The 23,213-nt window shown below is 45.9% G+C and overlaps 1 protein-coding gene and 1 long non-coding RNA gene across 2 annotated transcripts in view; one reads left to right on the forward strand and one right to left on the reverse strand.

Annotated features, from left to right (window-relative positions):
* On the reverse strand, positions 1-1,825 carry LOC143748470 (uncharacterized). The gene is made up of 6 exons (XR_013206792.1): positions 1,568-1,825; positions 1,364-1,436; positions 991-1,259; positions 835-873; positions 580-732; positions 1-41 (listed from the first exon to the last, which is right to left on the reverse strand). It is a non-coding gene; the product is annotated as an uncharacterized LOC143748470 (long non-coding RNA).
* ppef2b (protein phosphatase with EF-hand domain 2b) overlaps positions 619-23,213 on the forward strand; it is a 27,461-nt gene continuing 4,866 nt past the window's right edge. The window contains exons 1-14 of the mRNA XM_077240508.1: positions 619-784; positions 970-1,024; positions 1,100-1,275; positions 1,351-1,465; positions 1,559-1,605; positions 1,678-1,844; positions 1,978-2,014; positions 2,819-2,968; positions 3,060-3,593; positions 4,648-4,833; positions 5,212-5,354; positions 8,849-8,955; positions 9,369-9,532; positions 14,722-14,809. Of these exons, the coding sequence (XP_077096623.1) occupies positions 659-784; positions 970-1,024; positions 1,100-1,275; positions 1,351-1,465; positions 1,559-1,605; positions 1,678-1,844; positions 1,978-2,014; positions 2,819-2,968; positions 3,060-3,593; positions 4,648-4,833; positions 5,212-5,354; positions 8,849-8,955; positions 9,369-9,532; positions 14,722-14,809 (2,095 nt within the window). The 5' untranslated portion in view covers positions 619-658. The remainder of the gene's footprint in view (positions 785-969; positions 1,025-1,099; positions 1,276-1,350; positions 1,466-1,558; positions 1,606-1,677; positions 1,845-1,977; positions 2,015-2,818; positions 2,969-3,059; positions 3,594-4,647; positions 4,834-5,211; positions 5,355-8,848; positions 8,956-9,368; positions 9,533-14,721; positions 14,810-23,213) is intronic.

A 23,213-nucleotide genomic window follows, 5' to 3' on the forward strand; every position in this document is an offset into this window, starting at 1 on the left:
TGTTGTTTTTTAAAGGCTGGAGAATTAGAGCTAATTACTCTCTACAACAGAGAAAGAGAATTATATTTTGCATTAATAACTAATCAATTATTCTCCTTGAGAAAACACTAAATGAAAAGACACATTTATTATTCACATCTGTTTAAAAGTGAAATTCAGACTACAAGCATTACTAGAATTAGTTGTTGTAAAATGTGTGTGATTGGATCAACAGAGCGACAGTGATATGGGATGCAGAGTCACCAAATCAAACCAACTGCAGCTGAAAACATGCGATCAAGGTGCATGAACAAGATTATTCCAGTCTGACACTGTTCAAACACTCATATCTGCCAGTGAATGCTTTCTGAGAGAGATACAGCTCACGTCTCTGTCTGTCTGTCTGTCTGTCTGTCTGTCTGTCTGAAGGGAGCATCTCAGTTCCAGGTAATTCTTCCTCATTTATTTCAGTAAATGTCTCATGGTTGTCAGTGAACATGAATGAACATCAAACACTTTATTTTTCTTGGTTTCTCTCACATTCAGCTGCTACAGGTCAGACAGATTACATGTTTCTGAAGTATCATCACTGTCACTCACATCTACTGCTGGCCTGACTCTCTCCCTCTCTCCCTCTCTCTCTCTCTCTCTCTCTCTTTTTCCATCCATCTGTCCAGCGATGCGGGCAGCTCTGCTCATCCAGCGCTGGTATCGTCAGTATGCGGCCCGGCTGGAAATGCGACGCCGCTGCACCTGGAACATTTTTCAGTCTATAGAGTATTCTGGACAACAGGATCATATCAAGGTGAAAACACTGATGTTCTCTACAGATACGGTGATGAAGCATAGACTTACAGTCATAGAGACTCCAGAGACTGATCCCGGGTTACTGTTCTGTCAAGCCGTAAATTACCACAATCTTTCAGTGTTAATATCCGTGTTCTGTGTCTTTACACATGAAACATGCTTGTGCTGTTTGTATCTTTGCAGCTGTATAATTTCTTTGGTTACCTGATGGATCATTTCACTTCTGCCAGCAGCCAAAGTAAGAAACTCTGGAGCTCTTCAACTTTGATTTGTCTCATGAAGTGATCGGCGTAACTGTGTCCATCTCTCTCAGGGAATCTGGTCTCGCAGATGTTTCGTGAGAGCGACGTGTTTCAGGACGTGGAGTGGGAGAGACAGTTCTGTTACAAGGACATTGAGGTTCCAGACGTCTATGGCGGCCCACATCTCTCCTTCCCACTGACCGTCTCCACAGTCACAGAGCTGGTGGACGCCTTCAAAAACAAACAAGTACGATCATTTCAGGCTTTATCCTCTGTCAATGAGAAGATCTTGCTGTCTTTAAGTGCAGATGTGTTTCTGTAGAAGCTTCACGCACGGTACGTGCTGCAACTGCTGGGAAAGACCTGGGCGCTTCTGCGCTTGATGCCCAACATCACTCACGTGTGCAGCTGCAAACACACAGAGATCACCATCTGTGGTGAGAAAACACACCTCATTCCCAAGCTGTCTTACGACACAACACGGTTTTCAAGGCTACAAAGTGCAATTCAATTCTTTGCAACTCATGCAGGTGACTTACACGGCCATCTGGAGGATCTGCTGCTGGTCTTTTACAAAGTCAGTAAAATTCTGATATCCACAGTTCATTGCATTGGAATGTATCAGTAACAGATTTCTGTTAAACGATAGAATGGGTTTCCTTCAGCGGAGACGCCGTACGTCTTCAACGGGGACTTTGTGGACCGAGGGAAAGAGTCGATGGAGATTCTGTTGGTCCTGTTTGCGTTCCTGCTGCTGTATCCACTTGACGTGCACCTGAACAGAGGAAACCACGAGGACCACATCGTCAATCTGAGGTGGAGATCTGATCTATAACCAGACACTCAAATCAATCACCTACATTTGTGTTTACAAGTAACAAATTCAGCTACAAATGTACTTATGTGTGTTTTAAATGCGATTGTAAGATGGAAGCTTTCTTTCATGCAGATATGGCTTCACTAAGGAAGTTCTGGGGAAATATCCGGTGAGTTAGCCGTTCATCCCTAAAGACCGGTTCACACCAAGTACAATAACTATAATGATAACAATAAGGATACAGTTGTTCTAAATATTTAAGTACAGAGGAATCTATAGCGGAACTACAAAGATAATGGCATTGAGGAAAGTTGGAATCACTTTCAGAATTTTTTTTTCAGCTGATGAAGGATAAAAATATTGACAGCCAATCAGAATCCATTCTGCTTCAAAAATCTTGAGCATTTAAAGCGGCAGATGACAAAACTGCAGCGATTACAATAAACAGAACGATTTTGTGTGGACGATAATATGGTTATCGTTCTTGGTGTGAATGGGCCTCAAGACAGGGCTGTCCGATCCTGCTCCAGAGTTCAGCTCCAACCGCCACAAACACACTCGCTTGGAAGTTTCCAGAGATCCTGAAGGCCCTTGTCAGCTGGTTGAGCTTCATTTAATTAGGATTAGAGCTGAACTCTAGGATTGCACACGTCTGCTCTAAGAGGATTCACACCGTCCACTCGTCCATCCATTCACAACATTCACAGACAGACAGGGAAAAAAATACACATCCAATTCACATGTTTTTGTGTATGCAACAAAAATGGGAAAGCTGGAGGAAAAAAAACAATATATTTATCGCTATAGCTCGCTATTTTTTTTCCTTACCCCAACTATTATTAAAACCTGATATTTATCGTAAGTGGCTTGCACAGATCTTGAAGCATCTCTGATGTGGGATTTCAACAGTGCAAGACTCAAAACACACAATCGTCTTCATGACTGAAAAGGCTTTTCTCTGTTGTCCTCGCAGGTTCATGGAAAAATGATCCTGAAACTTCTGCAGAAGATCTTCAGCTGTTTGCCACTGGCTACAGTGATCGACCAGAAAGTTCTGATTCTACACGGAGGAATTTCTGACAAGACGGACTTGAATCTGATCGCCAAACTGGACCGTCGCAGAGTACGCTGCGCTTCAGCAGTCGCGTGAGATCGATTGAAGTATGTTTGTTCCATGTGTGTCAGTCATTCTCTTCTGGGCTGTGTTCCCTCAGTTCGTGTCGGCCCTCCGGCCCCTGACGAGGAGAGAAGCAGACGGAGACGAGGAGGACGTCAGCGCCGGACGGAGGAGAGTCCAGTCCCTGACCCACGGCCTGACGGGTCGGTCCAGACAGGATCTGCCACGCCACTCGGTGCACTCGGGCTCCGGCCTGACGGGTCGGTCCAGACAGGAGCTGCACTCGGGCTCCGGCCTGACGGGTCGGCCCAGACAGGAGCTGCACTCGGGGTCCGGCCTGATAGGTCGACCCACACAGGAGCTGCACCCAGGGTGCGGCCTGACGGGTCGGTCCAGACAGGAGCTGCACTTGGGGTCCGGCCTGACGGGTCGACCCAGACAGGAGCTGCACTCTGGGTCCGGCCTGACGGGTCGACCCAGACAGGAGCTGCACTCGGGGTCCGGCCTCACGGGTCGGTCCGTCGACGTGGAGCTGCGGGAGAGGCGACGGCTGGCGGGTCTCAGTCTGTCGTCCGACTCACAGCTGGATTCAGCTGAAGTTCTGGAGTCAGAGGCAGAGGAATGGAAACAGGTGAAAACACACACACACCGAACTTCACTTGAGCAGTAAAACACACACACTTTCACTCACTCCTGTCTTTCTCTTTGTTTCTCTCACTCTACCACAGTACAAATCTGAGGAAAACCTTAGGTCAAAACTACTGTGGCAGTACCATAGTACAGTGATGAAATCAGATGGTAATATCATGGTACTTTTATGTATACCGTGGTACTGAGTGATTACCATAATTTACTTTAAAGAATGCCATGGTATTACCATGGTATAAAACCAAATAAACCATGGAAATACCATGGTACTTTTTTGGTGTTTGTGCAGCTAGTCGTGTTTCAGTTTTTCAATAGGTGACGTAATCGTGTTTTGCTTGTGTTGTCATTTCCTGTAATCGAATTTCTCTGACGTTACTGTTCTAACCCTAACCTAAGTTGATCGTAGAACTATTGCCACCAACGTCTCTATGATCAACTTAGGCTTATGATGCCTTTGGGAAACGCAGCTCTGGTTCTGTGTGGTTTAGTCCAAGTAGATGTTGGAGAAACTGCAGGAGTAAAAGACCAGCTGAGAAATACAACAGAGTTTAATAGTAATTTTAAAAGAATCATCTTGGTCATTTAGGTTAGTGTCTCCTAACTCTGGTCCCCAACAGGACATATTTTGAAGGTCTCTCTCATCAGACACACCTTGTTCAGGTCTTGAAGTCTCAACTAACGACTGTTGAATTGTGTGTTTCGTTAAGGAGACATAGACCGTTGGACTAAAGCAGCATACGTATCCCTCCACACTTCTGAGAATTATTTTATTTTTTTACTCCACATGTACTATTGATTTAACAAGGTTTGTAGTTTTTTGTTGTTGTTGTCTACATCACTTTCAAGACATTTACAGATCAACAACCAATCAAATGGTTCTTTAAAGCCAATAAATGGAGCAAAATGGTGCTTAGGATAATTTAGGACTGAAAATTGTTATGTAAATATGATCTGAGGTGCTTTTGCAACATAATTCGGTTTGATCCAAGAGATTGTTAAAGTGTTAATGTGGAGTTTGTGTCTCACACACACTGCAGATAGTAGATGTTCTGTGGAGTGACCCGATGTCTCAGAACGGTTGTGTCCCGAATGAGGTCCGAGGGGGCGGGTGTTACTGGGGGCCGGACGTCACACAGGAGGTGCTGGACAGACACAAACTGAAGCTGCTCATCAGATCACATGAGTGCAAACAGGAGGGTTATGAGTTCTGCCACAACGGCAGGGTGAGCAGTTTATTTACCCACCCATTCATCCATCCATCTATGCATCAATCCATCTATGCATCCCTCTATCCATTCACCCATCCATCCATTCATCCATCCACCCATCCATCCATCCACCCATCCATCCATCCATCCATCCATCCATCCATCCATTCACTATCCATCCATCGATCCATCCATCCACCCATCCATCCACCCATTGATCCATTCATTCGCTATCCATCCATCCATCCATCCATCCACCCATTCAATATCCATCCATCCATCCACCCATCCATACATTCACTATCCATCCATCCATTGATCCATCCATTCTCTATCCACCCATCCAGTTTTGCAGTAATCTTTTCTGAAGAGTCGATTGTTTTGCATTTGCAGGTTTTGACAATATTCTCAGCTTCTAATTACTATGATGTGGGCAGCAACAGAGGCGCTTACATTCGTTTGGGCCCCGACCTCATTCCTCACTTCAAACAGTTTCAGGCCAGCAGATCGACACGAGAGCTCACACTCAGACAGAGGTGAACACACACACACACTTACGCACGCACACACACACGTGCACACACACATGTCTCCAGTAGTTAAATCTGAAATCAGTTAAGTTCAGTTTATTTTATTTATAAAGCACATTTTGGGTTTGGGGTTGCCCAAAACTGATGTACATCAATAGTAAAAAAGAATAATAAGAGGGTCCAAAGAAACGAGCATTACAATAAAAAAGAAAGAAACACACAGCAAAGAAAAAACATCTATGATTGTGCAATTGAGTCTACAACATCAGTGCACTCAGAGGTAAAAGAAGAGAGTAATTCATCCAGCACACAAACTCATTAGCAGCTCTCACTGTCCTCATTCAAAGAGCAATCTCATTACACACAGTAAAAAAGTCATCAGCAGTTCTCGAGTTTGGTTCAGTTTCCATCATCGTATATGTTGACATGCGTGAGATATAAAAATAAAATACTAAAAACAACAGACTTGTGATCAGAAAACCCTGTATCAATGATTTCAAAGTCACAAACAGTCAAACCACAGGAAAAGACTAGGTGTACATGTTCGTCAAGTCACATTTATTTATATAGCGTTTTTTACAATACAGAGTGTTTCAAAGCAACTTTACAGAGATAACAGGAAAATAATGCAAAAAAAGAAGAAAATAGCGTCACAGTCCAGCTTAAGTAAATTCAGTGATGTTTCATTTTTGTTTAAAAAAAAGTTATTAATTTAGTCCATTTATATATATATATATATATATATATATATATATAGCCGCTCTGGAGTAAACCGTGATGTCATCGTCCAGCTCGATCAGTTCTTGTATAATAGAGTCAATGCAGGCAGATCAATATTATTGTTGAATATTAAATTAAACGTTAAATTTAATGCCCCCAACTAAGCAAGCCAAGCCAATGGCAACAAAGGTGGAAAAAGCCAACAGTTTGTGCGTCGGACTATTCACATGCTGAATGAATCAATGAGATTTAAAAAAAATCTCTTGTCAGTAAATCAGAAGGGCAACTGACATGAATATTAAGGATCAAGAGTCCATCATACTTTGTCATAATTCCTCCCAGAAAATCAGTGAGTTCAGTAATGAAGTGGCCGATACACACGATACAACACCGGAATATGTACATCAATCTGTATCAGCAACACTTCAAAACTGAAGAAATTGTCAATATTCATCCTCCGATAGACAAATTTCCTTTTAAAAACCTCCACAGACCATCTCTATAAAGGACTGAGATCACCCACATTTTACCAAGTCTCTGTTATGAATTAAAAATCCAAGCAGTGTGTGGTGAAGAAGTCATTCATGATAAAAGTCTGATTTACCACCGATCTTGGGTTAATCAAGGACATCTTTGCTGAAATCTGTTCATGGGCCGCCTGTGATACAAGACACAGCGGATGAAGATTTAGTAAGTTCACCTGCAGAGATGCGGCAGAAACACCTGTGAAGGAGGAGAGTCTGACTTCCTTCTGGCGGAGAAGCTCGTCTGTGACATCACTTCCTCCCCGGAGCATGTGAATAGACTGGCATGAACTCGAATGGTCGAACTTGATTCTCCTGCTTAATCCATTTCTCAACAGAATTTAGAATAATGAGAAGCGTTTGCTTGTCATAAACTAGTAGAGTTGAAATATGTTGAAAAACACAAACGACCAGCTGCAGACGACAGGACACACACACACTGAAGAGCCTGTTCCACCACACCGGCCTTCACAGCTGAACTCAATCTTGCAAACACAAATCTTGTGCAATTCAGTCTGAAGTGTTTCGTTTTCTTAAATTATGTTATATTAACAAAGTTCAGGAGGAGCACGTTCAGATAATTAACACTAACACGAGTGGAGAGCATTAAGTTAATCAACGATAAGAAGTAAATATATATATACAGCAGTCTTACCTCTGTTCGTTGACAGTTGATCAGTATCTTGGCTTGCAGTTTTGCTATTACGTCGCAACTTAAAACCTCTTCATCCGACACTGAAACAAACGTCCCCATGAATCCTCTGCCGCAATCTGCTGGCCCCAGGACCACTCTTCTTCCTCTGCCTGACACGGCACCTGAGCCCCAGGACCACTCCTCCTCCTCCGCCTGACACTGCACCTGAGCCCCAGGACCACTCCTCCTCCTCCGCCTGACACCGCACCTGAGCCCCAGGACCACTCCTCCTCCTCCTCTGCCTGACACCGCATCTCAGCCCCAGGACCACTCCTCCTCCTCCTCTGCCTGACATCGGATCTGAGCCCCATGACCACTCTTCCTCCTCCGCCTGACACCGCACCTGAGCCACAGGACCACTCCTCCTCCTCTGCCTGACACCGCATCTGAGCCCCAGGACCACTCCTCCTCCTCCTCTGCCTGACACCGCACCTGAGCCCCAGGACCACTCTTCCTCCTCCACCTGACACCGCACCTGAGCCCCAGGACCACTCCTCCTCCTCCTCTGCCTGACACCGCATCTGAGCCCCAGGACCACTCCTCCTCCTCCGCCTGACACCGCACCTGAGTCCCAGGACCACTCCTCCTTTGCCTGACACCGCACCTGAGCCCCAGGACAACTCTTCCTCCTCCGCCTGGCACCGCACCCGAGCCCCAGGACCACTCCTCCTCCTCCCCCGCCTGACACTGCACCTGAGCCCCAGGACCACTCCTCCTCCTCCTCTGCCTGACACCGCATCTGAGCTCCAGGACCACTCCTCCTCCTCCGCCTGACATCGCACCTGAGCCCCAGGACAACTCCTCCTCTGCCTGACACCGAATCTGAGCCCCAGGACCAGTCTTCCTCCTCCTCTGCCTGACACCGCATCTGAGCCCCAGGACCACTCCTCCTCCTACACCTGACACCGCACCTGAGCCTCAGGACCACTCCTCCTCTGCATGAAACCACACCTGAGCCCCAGGACCACTCCTCCTCCTCCTCCTCTGCCTGACACCGAATCTGAGCCCCAGGACCAGTCTTCCTCCTCCTCTGCCTGACACCGCATCTGAGCCCCAGGACCACTCCTCCTCCTCCACCTGACACCGCACCTGAGCCTCAGGACCACTCCTCCTCTGCCTGACACCACACCTGAGCCCCAGGACCACTCCTCCTCCTCCTCCTCCTCCGCCTGATACCGCATCTGAGCCCCAGGACCACTCCTCCTCCGCCTGACACCGCACCTGAGCCCCAGGACCACTACTGCTATTGCTGCTGCTGCTCCTCCTCCTCCTCTCTTTATTCCATCCTGAGCCCCAGGAGGGAATCCTTCCCGTCCTCCCGCAAGGCTCCCCCGTCCGACCGGTACCCCGTCAGACCCCGCGTGAGCCGATAGGACCTAACCCTAAACTAAGCATCTCCCGTCGAAGGCTGAATCATGTAGCTCCTGGTCAAACATGCAAGCTTCTTCACGACAAATACACATACTTTACTCCCTCTAATTATATGTAAGTGCGAACTCGCGAATTATTGTATCAGATTGATAATTTGAGTGTAAATCATTTTTGTGTGTGTGTGTGTTTAGTGTGGGACGAACAGAACGTTCTGCATTACAGGCTCTGAGGATGCAGCTGTTCACACACACATCTGCCCTGATTCGAGAATTTCAGGACTACGACCCACAGTGTACAGGTACTACACACACTCTCACTGACACAAACACTCTCATACTTATACACTCTTCACACACAGGGCAAGAGCAGGTCATGTTGCTACAGCTTCTTACACAACCAGCGTGTGTGTGTGTGTGTGTGTGTGTGTGTGTGTGTGTGTGTGTGTGTGTGTGTGTGTGTGTGTTCGTTGTACCACGGCGTTGGACTGTTTTCTTTTTTAAGTGCAAAGAAGCAAATGTTTTCCAATTTTCTGGCTGCTCTCTTTAGGGGCTAAGTGTGTGTGTGTGTGTGTGTGTGTGTGTGTGTGTGTGTGTGTGTGTGTGTGTGTGTGTGTGTGTGTGTGTGTGTGTGTGTGTGTGTGTGTGTGAGAAACTGAGTGTGTGTGTGTTTGTGTTCTTCTGTCCTCAGGAGTGTGTGTTCTTCTGTGCTCAGGTGTGATCTCTGTGAAGCACTGGGCCGAGGCCGTGGAGAAGGTGTTGCGGCTCAGTCTGCCCTGGAGGGTTCTGCGGGCTCAGCTGGTGACCAGCACACAGGACGGGACGCTCAACTACCAGCACTGGCTTAACCAGCTGTCCGTCATCCAGACACACACTGAGGTGAGTGGAGAAAGAGAGGGAGGAGGAGGGAGAGATGGAGAAAGAGAGAGAAAGAGAGGGATAGAGAGAGAAAAAGAGTGAGAGAAAGAGGGAGAGGAAGAGAGGAAGAGAGAGAAAGAGTGAGAGAAAGATAGAGAGAAAGAGAGAGAGAAAGAGAGAAAGAGAATGAGAAAGACACACACTAAGGTGAGTGGAGAAAGAGAGGGAGGGGGAGGGAGAGAGAGAGAAAGAGAGAGAGAAAGAGAGAGAGAAAGAGTGAGAGAAAGAGAGAGAGAAAGAGAGAGAGAGAAAGAGTGAGAGAAAGAGAGAAAGAGTGAGAGAAAGAGAGAGAAAGAGTGAGAGAAAGAGTGAGAGAAAGAGTGAGAGAGAGTGAGAGAGAATGAGAGAGAAAGAGAGAGAGAAAGAGAAAGAGAAAGAGAGAGAGAAAGAGAGAGGGAGGAGAGAGAGGGAGAAAGAGAGAGAAAGAGAGAGAGAAAGAGAGAGGGAGGGTGAGGGAGGGGGGAGAGAGAGAGGGAGAAAGAGAGAGAGAAAGAGAGAGAGAAAGAGTGAGAGAAAGAGTGAGAGAAAGAGAGAGAGAAAGAGAGAAAGAGAGAGAGAAAGAGAGAAAGAGAGAAAGAGAGAGAGAGAGAGAGACACTGACACACAAAGAGAGAGGGAGGGTGAGGGAGGGGGAGAGGGAGAGAGAGAGAAAGAGTGAGAGAAAGATAGAAAGAGTGAGAGAAAGAGAGAGAAAGAGTGAGAGAAAGAGTGAGAGAGAGTGAGAGAAAGAGTGAGAGAGAGTGAGAGAGAATGAGAGAGAATGAGAGAGAAAGAGAGAGAGAGGGTGAGGGAGGGGGAGAGGGAGAAAGGGGGAGAGAGGGGGAGAGAGGGAGAGAGGGAGAAAGGGGGGAGAGAGGGAGAAAGGGGGGAGAGAGGGAGAAAGGGGGAGAGAGGGGGAGAGGGAGAGAGGGAGAAAGGGAAGGGGAAGAGAGGGAGAGAGGGAGAAAGGGGGATGAGGGAGAAAAGGAGGAGGGAAGAGAGGGAGAGGGAGAAAGAGAGGGAGAGAGGGAGAAAGGGGGAGAGAGGGAGAGAGGGGGAGAGGGAGAAAGGGGGAGAGAGGGAGAGGGGGAGACAGGGGGGGAGAGGGAGAGAGGAGAAAGAGGGGAGAGAGGGAGAGAGGGGAGAGGGAGAGGGGAGAAAGGGAGGGGAGAGAGGGAGAAAGGGGGGAGAGGGAGAAAGGGGGGAGAGGGAGAAAGGGAGGGGGAAGAGAGGGAGAGGGAGAAAGGGTGGGGGGAGAGAGGGAGATAGAGAGGGGGAGAGAGGGAGGGGAAGGGAGGAGGGGAGAGAGGGAGGGGGGAAGGGAGGAGGGGGAGAGAGGGAGGGGGGAAGGGAGGAGGGGGAGAGAGGGAGAGAGGGGAGAGGAGAGGGAGAAAGGGGGGAGAGGGAGAAAGGGAGGGGAGAAGGAGGGGGAGAGAGGGGGGAGAGGGGAGATAGAGAGGGGGAGAGAGGGAGGGGGAAGGGAGGAGGGGGAGAGAGGGAGGAAAGGGAGGAGGGGGAGAGGGGGAGAGAGGGAGGGGAAGGGAGGAGGGGGAGAGAGGGAGAAAGGAGGAGGGGGAAAGGGAGGGGAGAGAGGGAGAAAGGGAGAGAAAGGGGGAGAGGGGAGAAAGGAGGGGGAAGAGAGGGAGAGGGAGAAGGGAGGGAGGGAGGAGGGGGAGAGAGGGAGAAGGGAGGAGGGGAGAGAGGGAGAAGGGAGAGGGGAAGGGAGGAGGGGGGAGAGAGGAGAATGGGAGGGGGGAGAGTGGGAGGGGGGAAGGGAGGAGGGGGAGGAGGGAGAAAGGGAGGAGGGGGGGAGAGGGAGGGGGAAGGGAGGAGGGGGAGAGGGAGAAAGGGAGGAGGGGGGGAGAGAGGGAGAGAGGGAGGGGGACCTTTACTCAACAAGGCTGTTTATACTCGATCAAAAAGAGTTAAAGGTACAATATGCAAGAGTTGTTTGCCGCTAGAGGGCGCTACATTCCAAACAACAACAACGGCGTAGCTTGATGACAATATGAAGGAGCGTGGAATGATGGGAACTGTCGTTTTAAACTCCACCGTGGATGTAAATCAGTCAGACGGGAATCGAAAAATCATATTCATGGATGAGGTTAATTTTTTTTTTATAATGAAATGCTTTTTGTGGCGATGGTGGCGTGGTTCAGCGCGGTCTGTAATGGGCAGTGGCGGTTCTAGACCATTTAAACTGGGGGGGCCAAGATGGGGCCAGTTGTACTGTTAGAGGGGCCAGTTACATTTAGACTTTATTGTTGTCATATCATTTTCTGCACTGCACTGCAGGCATTAACAGGCAAAATACCATGTTTATAATCATTCAATGTATTTGCATTTCCATTATATTTTTACATTTGCATTACATATTCAGTATTAGTCACAGTAACTGTAATTGACATGATGTCCTTCTTTCTCTTCATTTTGGTGAGAACTATAGAGCAAAAGCAATGGGGACCAAGAAGCTTATTAATTCATTTACTGAAAATAACTGACTTGCTAGGTAACTATGTCTAACCGTTTACAGGGTTCCTGCACACTTTTTAAAGTCAAATTTAAGGCTTTTTAAGACCTGAAGAAATCTAAAATTAATACCGTACATTAGGGGTGCGCAATATTGACAAAAATATATCTCAATATTTTCAACGTTTTGTTGATAATAATTAGATGATACTGATTGTGTTTTTGTGCTGGTGCCATGGCTGGTTTAGGCCTGTTGTTGACAGCAGACTCACAAAGATATTCATATTTTTCATATTCTATGCAGTGGTCAGCTCACAGCAGTGACAGAAATTAATTTTTTAATTAAGGGCAAAATTTGCCACCTTAAATTGATTTCCAGGGGCAATTTCACCTATGGACATTCTTTCTAAACTTATTTAGAGTTATGCATCAACTTTTATGTCAAATACTAACATTCAAATTATACAGTAATTTTACTTATTTATACAATAATACTTAATTATACAATAATTATACAGTACCACTGTTACCAGTCAAATTAAATCATTCAATCAAAATCCATCTTTGCAGTGCAGAGGAGACACAGAAGCGGCATTAATATATTTACCCTCCATTTACAATTGCATAAATAAAGCTATGAGATTTTTTTTTAATCAATGTTTAAATATGAAATGATTTCGAATTTTGAGTTTTAATTAAAGGGTACTTTAAATATGAAACTAAAACCGCCAGTAGGCCGCGGTAAGTCCCTGTCTTAAGTGAGTTGAGGGAGTCATTCATTCAACCGATTCGTTCAAACGGCTGATTCATTCGGGAAAGAAGCAAGTGATTCCTTTCCAAACGCGGATTTCAGTCAAGTAATCATCGCTGTCTGACTCTGCTACGGTTTCATTTTGAAATTCTAGTCGGCGAAATAAAGGGAAAACAAACAATATTGACAATATTGTGTCTAAAAAGTAACTCCCAATGTTAACTTATTGTTAATTTAACTGTTGTATAACATCAATCACAGTTGCAATTGTGCACGGGAAACAGCGCACTTGTTGATTTGATATTCTAATATAAGAACATAATATGATATAAATATAAGACAAAAACTAATTTGGGGGCATAGGCTACCTATGAACTGCACACAGCAGTGAAAGGACGATAGACAAATGCGATGTCAGCTCACAGTGCCTCCTACTATAGTTTTGATTACAATATCATAATAAAAAATACACATCGCACACCCCATACGCACATAAAGAATGAACTTACAACTGAACTGACATTTACCAGCTTTCTTCTTCTCTCCTCTCTCGCGTGCATGAGACAGACGTTATTCTGCCGCGATTCCCGCGAATGTGATGCGAATTGTCACGTCAACAAGCAAATCCACAAAAATAGAATAATAAAAAATGATAGGCATACAACGATAACAATGATAAACAACGATAGCAAAAAACAGTTTTGTAACTTTGTAAGTTTTGTAATTATTTCACACTCCACATTTAGGGGGGCCACAAGGGGGGCCAAGCTTGTTGTCACAGGGGCACTGGCCCCCCCTGGCCACCCCCTAGAACCGCCACTGGTAATGGGAGAGAGAAGAGACGAGACGAGCTGGAAGTAGGTCAAGTGCAAATGACGAACACCTGTGTCTTATTGCAGTGATCGGCGTGGAGAGACCGCTTATAAGCCGCGCGCTGGAACGAAAGAGAGAGACTGGAGAGAAAATTTGACGCAGAGAAAGAAAACCGGTGGATCCGAGCTCTCATTTTTTAACTGTTTTGTGCCGTCGCGGTTTCCACGGTGAATGCGCGTTGTGTGCGACTTTTGTTTGTTTTGTTTTATTTTAATAAAGTACGAGTCCCAGTCACGCAGACCCCTGTCTTCTTCCTTCATGACTCTTGAACTTTTATTTCATTAAAATGAATTAACCGCAAGAAAAGTAAGGTTTAATACTAAATTGGTTATCATAGATGTTACTGTATGTCGAATTCATTATTGTGATAACGCTGTGCAGTTACGTGTTCTAAACAATTGTTGTAAAAGTACATTCGAACATACCCACATCATTTGCCAAAATACTGATTAATCTTTATGTATAACACATGCTATATTAATTTACATGGCCATAAACATCAGACGTGATAAACAATGTCAATAAACTAAACACAAATCTAAAGCAATAATACTTCCCTTACATAAACATAACTATTAACGAATGCTACATTTGGAAAATATAAAATTAAGCATGCTTTGTCGACAGAACCAGCTGCAATCGGTAAAGAATGACTGTGTTCCGTAACAACTGCACGAAACAAGCTAACGTTTGTAGCTTGATAGATGCTACAACTACAACTTCCGCATTTGTCAAGGACTCCACGCATTACGAGCGGAAACCGAGGGTAACTCGGATATGACGCAATTGACTGGCGACTCCCAGCTCCCCCCTGCTGTAACACCCCGTTTCCTTGGTTAAAATCGCAATTTTCTCATGATTTAAAAATAGTTGGAAACATTTGGGATATTGTAAGTAATCAACTTAACAAAATATAAAACACTGGCCTTGAGATTATGGGATATTGTAATGGAAAATTCTTACATATTGTAGCTTTAAAACAGCAATACTGTGTAATGGCTGCAAAGGACAAAAGCCACTTTAGTGATGAACTGGACTAGCTCAGTAAAGATGTGTGTGTGTTTGATTTTTTTGCCAGATTGCAAACACAAGTCTACTGGAAACACTGTACAAACATCATTCAAACCTGGAAAGCATCTTCAGAATGATCGACACGGACCATTCAGGTGATCAATTATAACCTGGAACGAACTGAGTCTAAAGAGTCTGAGTGTAATCAGAGTGTGTGTTCACCAGGTCTGAGTGTAAGAGTGTGTGTTCATCAGAGTCTGAGTGTAATCAGAGTGTGTGTTCACCAGGTCTGAGTGTAAGAGTGTGTGTTCATCAGAGTCTGAGTGTAATCAGAGTGTGTGTTCACCAGGTCTGAGTGTAAGAGTGTGTGTTCATCAGAGTCTGAGTGTAATCAGAGTGTGTGTTCACCAGGTCTGAGTGTAAGAGTGTGTGTTCATCAGAGTCTGAGTGTAATCAGAGTGTGTGTTCACCAGGTCTGAGTGTAAGAGTGTGTGTTCATCAGAGTCTGAGTGTAATCAGAGTGTGTGTTCACCAGGTCTGAGTGTAAGAGTGTGTGTTCACCAGGTCTGAGTGTAAGACTGTGTGTTCACCAGGTCTGAATGTAAGAGTGTGTGTTCACCAGGTCTGAGTGAAAGAGTGTGTGTTCCTCAGTCTGAGTGTAAGAGTGTGTGTTCACCAGGTCTGAGTGTAAGAGTGTGTGTTCACCAGGTCTGAGTGTAAGACTGTGTGTTCACCAGGTCTGAATGTAAGAGTGTGTGTTCACCAGGTCTGAGTGAAAGAGTGTGTGTTCCTCAGTCTGAGTGTAAGAGTGTGTGTTCATCAGAGTCTGAGTGTAATCAGAGTGTGTGTTCACCAGGTCTGAGAGTAAGAGTGTGTGTTCACCAGGTCTGAGTGTAAGAGTGTGTGTTCATCAGAGTCTGAGTGTAATCAGAGTGTGTGTTCACCAGGTCTGAGTGTAAGAGTGTGTGTTCACCAGGTCTGAGTGTAAGAGTGTGTGTTCACCAGGTCTGAGTGTAATCAGTGTGTGTTCACCAGGTCTGAGTGTAAGAGTGTGTGTTCACCAGGTCTGAGTGAAAGAGTGTGTGTTCACCAGGTCTGAGTGTAAGACTGTGTGTTCACCAGGTCTGAATGTAAGAGTGTGTGTTCACCAGGTCTGAGTGAAAGAGTGTGTGTTCCTCAGTCTGAGTGTAAGAGTGTGTGTTCATCAGAGTCTGAGTGTAATCAGAGTGTGTGTTCACCAGGTCTGAATGTAAGAGTGTGTGTTCATCAGAGTCTGAGTGTAATCAGAGTGTGTGTTCACCAGGTCTGAGTGTAAGAGTGTGTGTTCACCAGGTCTGAGTGTAAGAGTGTGTGTTCACCAGGTCTGAGTGTAATCAGTGTGTGTTCATCAGAGTGTGTTGTCATCAGAGTGTGTGTTCACCAGGTCTGAGTGTCGGGGTGGTGATGGCGCAGTGGATAAGATACATGCCTTTGGTGTGAGAGACCCGGGTTCGAATCCACTGTGAGACACCTATGTGTCCCTGAGCAAGACACTTAACCCCTAGTTGCTCCAGAGGCGTGCGACCTCTGAAATATAGCAATTGTAAGTCGCTTTGGATAAAAGCGTCAGCTAAATGTAAATGTAAATGAGTGCAATCAGAGTGTGTGTTCATCAGAGTGTTTTGTCATCAGAGTGTGTGTTCACCAGGCCTGAGTGTCATCAGAGTGTGTGTTCATCAGGCCTGAGTATAATCAGAGTGTGTGTTCATCCAGGTCTGAGTGAAAGAGTGTGTGTTCACCAGGCCTGAATGTAAGAGTGTGTGTTCATCAGAGTCTGAGTGTAATCAGAGTGTGTGTTCACCAGGTCTGAGTGTAAGATTGTGTGTTCACCAGGTCTGAGTGTAATCAGTGTGTGTTCATCAGAGTGTGTTGTCATCAGAGTGTGTGTTCACCAGGCCTGAGTGTAATCAGAGTGTGTGTTCATCAGACCTGAGTGTAATCAGAGTGTGTGTTCATCAGAGTGTGTTCACCAGGCCAGAGTGTAATCAGAGTGTGTTCACCAGAGTCTGTGTTAATCAGAGTGTGTGTTCTCCAGGCCTGTGTGTAATCAGAGTGTGTGTTCATCAGAGTGTGTTCACCAGAGTGTGTTCATCAGAGTTTGTGTTCATCAGAGTGTGTGTTCATCAGAGTGTGTGTTCACCAGAGTGTGTGTTCATCAGAGTGTGTGTTCTCCAGGCCTGAGTGTAATCAGAGTGTGTGTTAATCAGAGTGTGTTCACCAGAGTGTGTGTTCATCAGAGTGTGTGTTCATCAGAGTGTGTTCACCAGGCCTGAGTGTAATCACAGTGTGTTGTCACCAGGCCTGAGTGTAATCAGAGTGTGTGTTCACCAGGCCTGAGTGTAATCAGAGTGTGTGTTCACCAGGCCTGAGTGTAATCACAGTGTGTTCACCAGGCCTGAGTGTAATCAGAGTGTGTGTTCATCAGAGTGTGTGTTCACCAGGTCTGAGTGTAACCAGAGTGTGTGTTCACCAGAGTGTGTGTTCATCAGAGTGTGTTCACCAGGTCTGAGTGTAATCAGAGTGTGTGTTCATCAGAGTGTGTGTTCACCAGGTCTGAGTGTAATCAGAGTGTGTGTTCATCAGAGTGTGTGTTCACCAGGTCTGAGTGCAATCAGAGTGTTTGTTCATCAGAGTGTGTGTTCACCAGGCCTGAGAGTAATCAGAGTGTGTGTTCATCAGAGTGTGTGTTCACCAGGCCTGAGTGTAATCAGAGTGTGTGTTCACCAGAGTGTGTTCATCAGAGTGTGTTCACCAGAGTGTGTGTTCACCAGAGTGTGTGTTCACCAGAGTGTGTGTTCACCAGGTCTGAGTGATAATCACAGTGTGTGTTCACCGGGCCTGAGTGTAATCAGAGTGTGTGTTCACCGGGCCTGAGTGTAATCAGAGTGTGTGTTCACCAGGTCTGAGTGTAATCAGAGTGTGTGTTCACCGGGCCTGAGTGTAATCAGAGTGTGTGTTCACCAGGTCTGAGTGATAATCACAGTGTGTGTTCACCGGGCCTGAGTGTAATCACAGTGTGTGCTCACCGGGCCTGAGTGTAATCAGAGTGTGTGTTCACCAGGTCTGAGTGTAATCACAGTGTGTGTTCACCAGGCCTGAGTGTAATCACAGCGTGTGTTCACCAGAGTGTGTGTTCACCAGAGTGTGTGTCCATCAGAGTGTGTTCACCAGGTCTGAGTGTAATCAGAGTGTGTGTTCACCAGAGTGTGTGTTCACCAGGTCTGAGTGTAATCAGAGTGTGTTCATCAGAGTGTGTGTTCACCAGAGTGTGTGTTCATCAGAGTGTGGTCACCAGGTCTGAGTGTAATCAGAGTGTGTGTTCACCAGAGTGTGTGTTCACCAGAGTGTGTTCATCAGTGTGTGTTCATCAGAGTGTGTTCATCAGGTCTGAGTGTAATCAGCGTGTGTTCACCAGAGTGTGTTCACCAGGTCTGAGTGTAATCAGTGTGTGTTCACCAGAATGTGTTCATCAGAGTGTGTTCATCAGGTCTGAGTGTAATCAGTGTGTGTTCACCAGAGTGTGTTCATCAGAGTGTGTTGTCATCAGTGTGAGTTCACCAGGTCTGAGTGTAATCAGAGTGTGTGTTCACCAGAGTGTGTTTGTGTTCACCAGAGTGTGTGTTCATCAGAGTGTGTTGTCATCAGTGTGTGTTCACCAGGTCTGAGTGTAATCAGAGTGTGTGTTCACCAGAGTGTATTCGTGTTCACCAGAGTGTGTGTTCACCAGGTCTGAGTGTAATCAGAGTGTGTGTTCACCAGGTCTGAGTGAAATCAGAGTGTTCACCAGAGTGTGTGTTCACCAGAGTGTGTGTTCGTGTTCACCAGAGTGTGTGTTCACCAGAGTATGTGTTCGTGTTCACCAGAGTGTGTTCACCAGAGTGTGTTTTCACCAGAGTGTGTTCGTGTTCACCAGAGTGTGTTCACCAGAGTGTGTGTTCACAAGAGTGTGTTTTCACCAGAGTGTGTGTTCGTGTTCACCAGAGTGTGTGTTCACCAGAGTGTGTGTTCGTGTTCACCAGTGTGTTTTCACCAGAGTGTGTTTTCGCCACAGTGTGTGTTCGTGTTCACCAGAGTGTGTGTTCTCCAGAGTGTGTGTTCACCAGAGTGTGTGTTCGTGTTCACCAGAGTGTGTTCACCAGAGTGTGTCTTCGTGTTCACCAGAGTGTGTGTTCACCAGAGTGTGTGTTTGTGTTCACCAGAATGTGTGTTTATCAGAGTGTGTTGTCATCAGAGTGTGTGTTCACCAGGTCTGAGTGTAATCAGAGTGTGTGTTCACCAGAGTGTGTTTGTGTTCACCAGAGTGTGTGTTCACCAGAGTGTATTCGTGTTCACCAGAGTGTGTGTTCACCAGGTCTGAGTGTAATCAGAGTGTGTGTTCACCAGGTCTGAGTGAAATCAGAGTGTGTGTTCACCAGAGTGTGTGTTCGTGTTCACCAGAGTGTGTGTTCACCAGAGTATGTGTTCGTGTTCACCAGAGTGTGTTCACCAGAGTGTGTTTTCACCAGAGTGTGTGTTCGTGTTCACCAGAGTGTGTGTTCACCAGAGTGTGTTCACCAGAGTGTGTGTTCACAAGAGTGTGTTTTCACCAGAGTGTGTTCGTGTTCACCAGAGTGTGTGTTCACCAGAGTGTGTGTTCGTGTTCACCAGTGTGTTTTCACCAGAATGTGTTTTCGCCACAGTGTGTGTTCGTGTTCACCAGAGTGTGTGTTCTCCAGAGTGTGTGTTCACCAGAGTGTGTGTTCGTGTTCACCAGAGTGTGTGTTCACCAGAGTGTGTCTTCGTGTTCACCAGAGTGTGTGTTCACCAGAGTGTGTGTTTGTGTTCACCAGAATGTGTGTTTATCAGAGTGTGTTGTCATCAGAGTGTGTGTTCACCAGGCCTGAGTGTAATCAGTGTATGTGTTCACCAGAGTGTGTTTGTGTTCACCAGAGTGTGTGTTCATCAGAGTGTGTTGTCATCAGTGTGTGTTGTCATCAGTGTGTGTTGTCATCAGTGTGTGTTGTCATCAGTGTGTGTTCACCAGGTCTGAGTGTAATCAGAGTGTGTGTTCACCAGAGTGTATTCGTGTTCACCAGAGTGTGTGTTCACCAGGTCTGAGTGTAATCAGAGTGTGTGTTCACCAGGTCTGAGAGAAATCAGAGTGTTCACAAGAGTGTGTGTTCACCAGAGTGTGTGTTCTTGTTCACCAGAGTGTGTGTTCACCAGAGTGTGTGTTCGTGTTCACCAGAGTGTGTTCACCAGAGTGTGTTTTCACCAGAGTGTGTGTTCGTGTTCACCAGAGTGTGTGTTCACCAGAGTGTGTGTTCACCAGAGTGTGTGTTCGTGTTCACCAGAGTGTGTGTTCACCAGAGTGTGTGTTCGTGTTCACCAGAGTGTGTTCACCAGAGTGTGTGTTCACCAGAGTGTGTGTTCGTGTTCACCAGAGTGTGTTTTCACCAGAGTGTGTTTTCACCAGAGTGTGTGTTCGTGTTCACCAGAGTGTGTGTTCACCAGAGTGTGTGTTCGTGTTCACCAGAGTGTGTGTTCGTGTTCACCAGAGTGTGTTCACCAGAGTGTGTGTTTATCAGAGTGTGTGTTCATCAGAGTGTGTGTGTTCACCAGGTCTGATTGTAATCAGTGTGTTCACCAGGCCTGAGTGTAATCAGAGTGTGTGTTCACCAGAGTGTGTGTTCACCAGGCTTGAGTGTAATCACAGTGTGTGTTCACCAGAGTCTGTGTTAATCAGAGTGTGTTCACCAGAGTGTGTGTTCATCAGAGTGTGTGTTCACCAGAGTGTGTGTTCATCAGAGTGTGTGTTCATCAGAGTGTGTGTTCACCAGGCCTGAGTGTAATCACAGTGTGTGTTCACCAGAGTCTGTGTTAATCAGAGTGTGTTCACCAGAGTGTGTGTTCACAAGAGTGTGTGTTCACCAGAGTGTGTTCACCAGGTCTGAGTGTAATCAGAGTGTGTGTTCACCAGAGTGTGTTCAACAGGTCTGAGTGTAATCAGAGTGTGTGTTCACCAGAGTGTGTGTTCATCAGAGTGTGTTCACCAGGTCTGAGTGTAATCAGAGTGTGTGTTCACCAGAGTTTGTGTTCACCAGAGTGTGTTCATCAGTGTGTGTTCATCAGGTCTGAGTGTAATCAGCGTGTGTTCACCAGAGTGTGTGTTCATCAGAGTGTGTTGTCATCAGCGTGTGTTCACCAGGTCTGAGTGTAATCACAGTGTGTGTTCACCAGGTCTGAGTGTAATCAGTGTGTGTTCACAAGAGTCTGTTCATCAGAGTGTGTTCATCAGGTCTGAGTGTAATCAGTGTGTGTTCACCAGAGTGTGTGTTCACCAGAGTGTGTTGTCATCAGTGTGTTCAGCAGGTCTGAGTGTAATCAGAGTGTGTGTTCACCAGAGTGTGTTTGTGTTCACCAGAGTGTGTTCATCAGGTCTGAGTGTAATCAGCGTGTGTTCACCAGAGTGTGTTCACCAGGTCTGAGTGTAATCAGAGTGTGTTCACCAGAGTTTGTGTTCATCAGAGTGTGTGTTCATCAGAGTGTGCGTTCACCAGGTCTGAGTGTAATCAGAGTGTGCGTTCACCAGAGTGCGTGTTCACCAGAGTGCGTTCACCAGAGTGTGTTCATCAGAGTGTGTTCACCAGGTCTGAGTGTAATCAGAGTGTGTGTTCACCAGAGTGTGTTTGTGTTCACCAGAGTGTGTTCACCAGGTCTGAGTGTAATCAGAGTGTGTGTTCACCAGGTCTGAGTGAAATCAGAGTGTTCACAAGAGTGTGTGTTCACCAGAGTGTGTGTTCACCAGAGTGTGTGTTCGTGTTCACCAGAGTGTGTTCACCAGGTCTGAGTGTAACCAGAGAGTGTGTTCACCAGAGTGTATTCTTGTTCACCAGAGTGTGTGTTCACCAGAGTGTATTCGTGTTCACCAGAGTGTGTGTTCACCAGGTCTGAGTGTAATCAGAGTCTGTGTTCACCTGGGGCCTCATTTATAAACGTTGTGCACGCACAAAAGAAGGCGTACGCCGCTCTCTACGCAATAATTGGTATTTATAAAAAGCAAACTTGACGGGAAAATGTGCGGTCCTTCACGCAAGCTCTGACCCAGGCGTACGCACAAAAACGGGTGAAATGAGAAATGGCGACACCGTCGGCAGATGGAAGAAACACGTGAAAGTGTGTGAAACTGTAGACCGTTGTGTAAAATAAATGGCAATACTGCCTCTCATAAATAACACGAAGACTTCACAAAGCAAGTCTTACAATCAACAGCCTACACGAACACCCGTTTGATCGATCTGAAACAGAAATGCAAATTAATATTTCCAAAAAGAAAAGTCAAATATGTTCTGCAATAATATTGGCATGTTATACAATTCATCCTCATAAATAAGATGGTAAACAGAACGAAATAATGTACAAAACTGATATTCTCGCCAATGTGTCCGTCTGGCGGAGCAGATATAGATGCAATTAGATAGTCAGTCAGATAGATATATAATTAGGGAGATATATAGCCTAGATAGATTTATAGACAGATAGATAAATAGTTGTATTATTTGTCCTCTGGGGAAAGTTGTTTTCATACTAAAAATGTCTTCATCAGCTACGGAATCATGGTATTCATGCATATGCCTTTAGTTTGTTTTATTTTTGATAAAATAACGTATGACGTAGCCTATGTCTCAACCATTCAGAAAGCTGCAAGAAATTACATTTGCGCTGAACTAATTCCCATTTCCAAGTAGATTATAACCAACATCTGTAGCTTGTCAGATGCAATTAAATGGATGGAAATAAAATGCCCCATCACAATGCGTAATGACGCACAATGGCTGATCTTGCGCTCTTAGAAGATGTGGCAAATGGAAGGATTCGGAGTGAATGCATCTTCAGACAGCAAGAAGATTTGCTGGCAAATGAGGACGAGTGGCTCATGAGCCGGTTCCGACTTCCTCGAGCTGTCCTGTTGGACCTCTGCGGTCTTTTGGCCCCCGCGTTACAGAGGAGCACTCGGAGGAACCATGCCGTGCCAGTCCCACTTCAAGTCCTAACAACACTAGTAATCCTGGCGACTGGCACTTTTCAGAGGGAATTGGCTGACAGGTCAGGCATATCTCAGCCGACCCATAGCCGGATAATGCCAGACGTTTTAAAAGGCATAATAGCTTTGTCCCATGAGTGCATAAAGTTTCCATACACGGCGGGTGAACATGCAAACAAGAAACAATTTGCAGCTATGTACGGTTTCCCAAACGTTATCGGTGCTATTGACTGCACTCATGTTGCCATAAGGGCACCGAATGTGAATGAAAATGCTTTCATTAATCGAAAGCATTTCCATTCGATCAATGTCCAAATTATTTGTGATGCAGACATGTTGCTCACTAACGTAGTAGCTCGGTGGCCTGGGTCAACCCATGACTCATTCATTTTAAGACACAGCAGTGTTGGGCGCAGACTCGAGGCTGGTGCTGTGCGTGATGGCTGGCTTCTAGGTAGGCTACGTTTGATTACTAGACATTTTACTGTACTTCAAAG

This window comes from Siphateles boraxobius, unplaced genomic scaffold (genome assembly GCF_051911475.1).
Source record: "Siphateles boraxobius isolate OS27281-9 unplaced genomic scaffold, OSU_SipBor_1 235, whole genome shotgun sequence".
Lineage (NCBI taxonomy): Eukaryota > Metazoa > Chordata > Actinopteri > Cypriniformes > Leuciscidae > Siphateles > Siphateles boraxobius.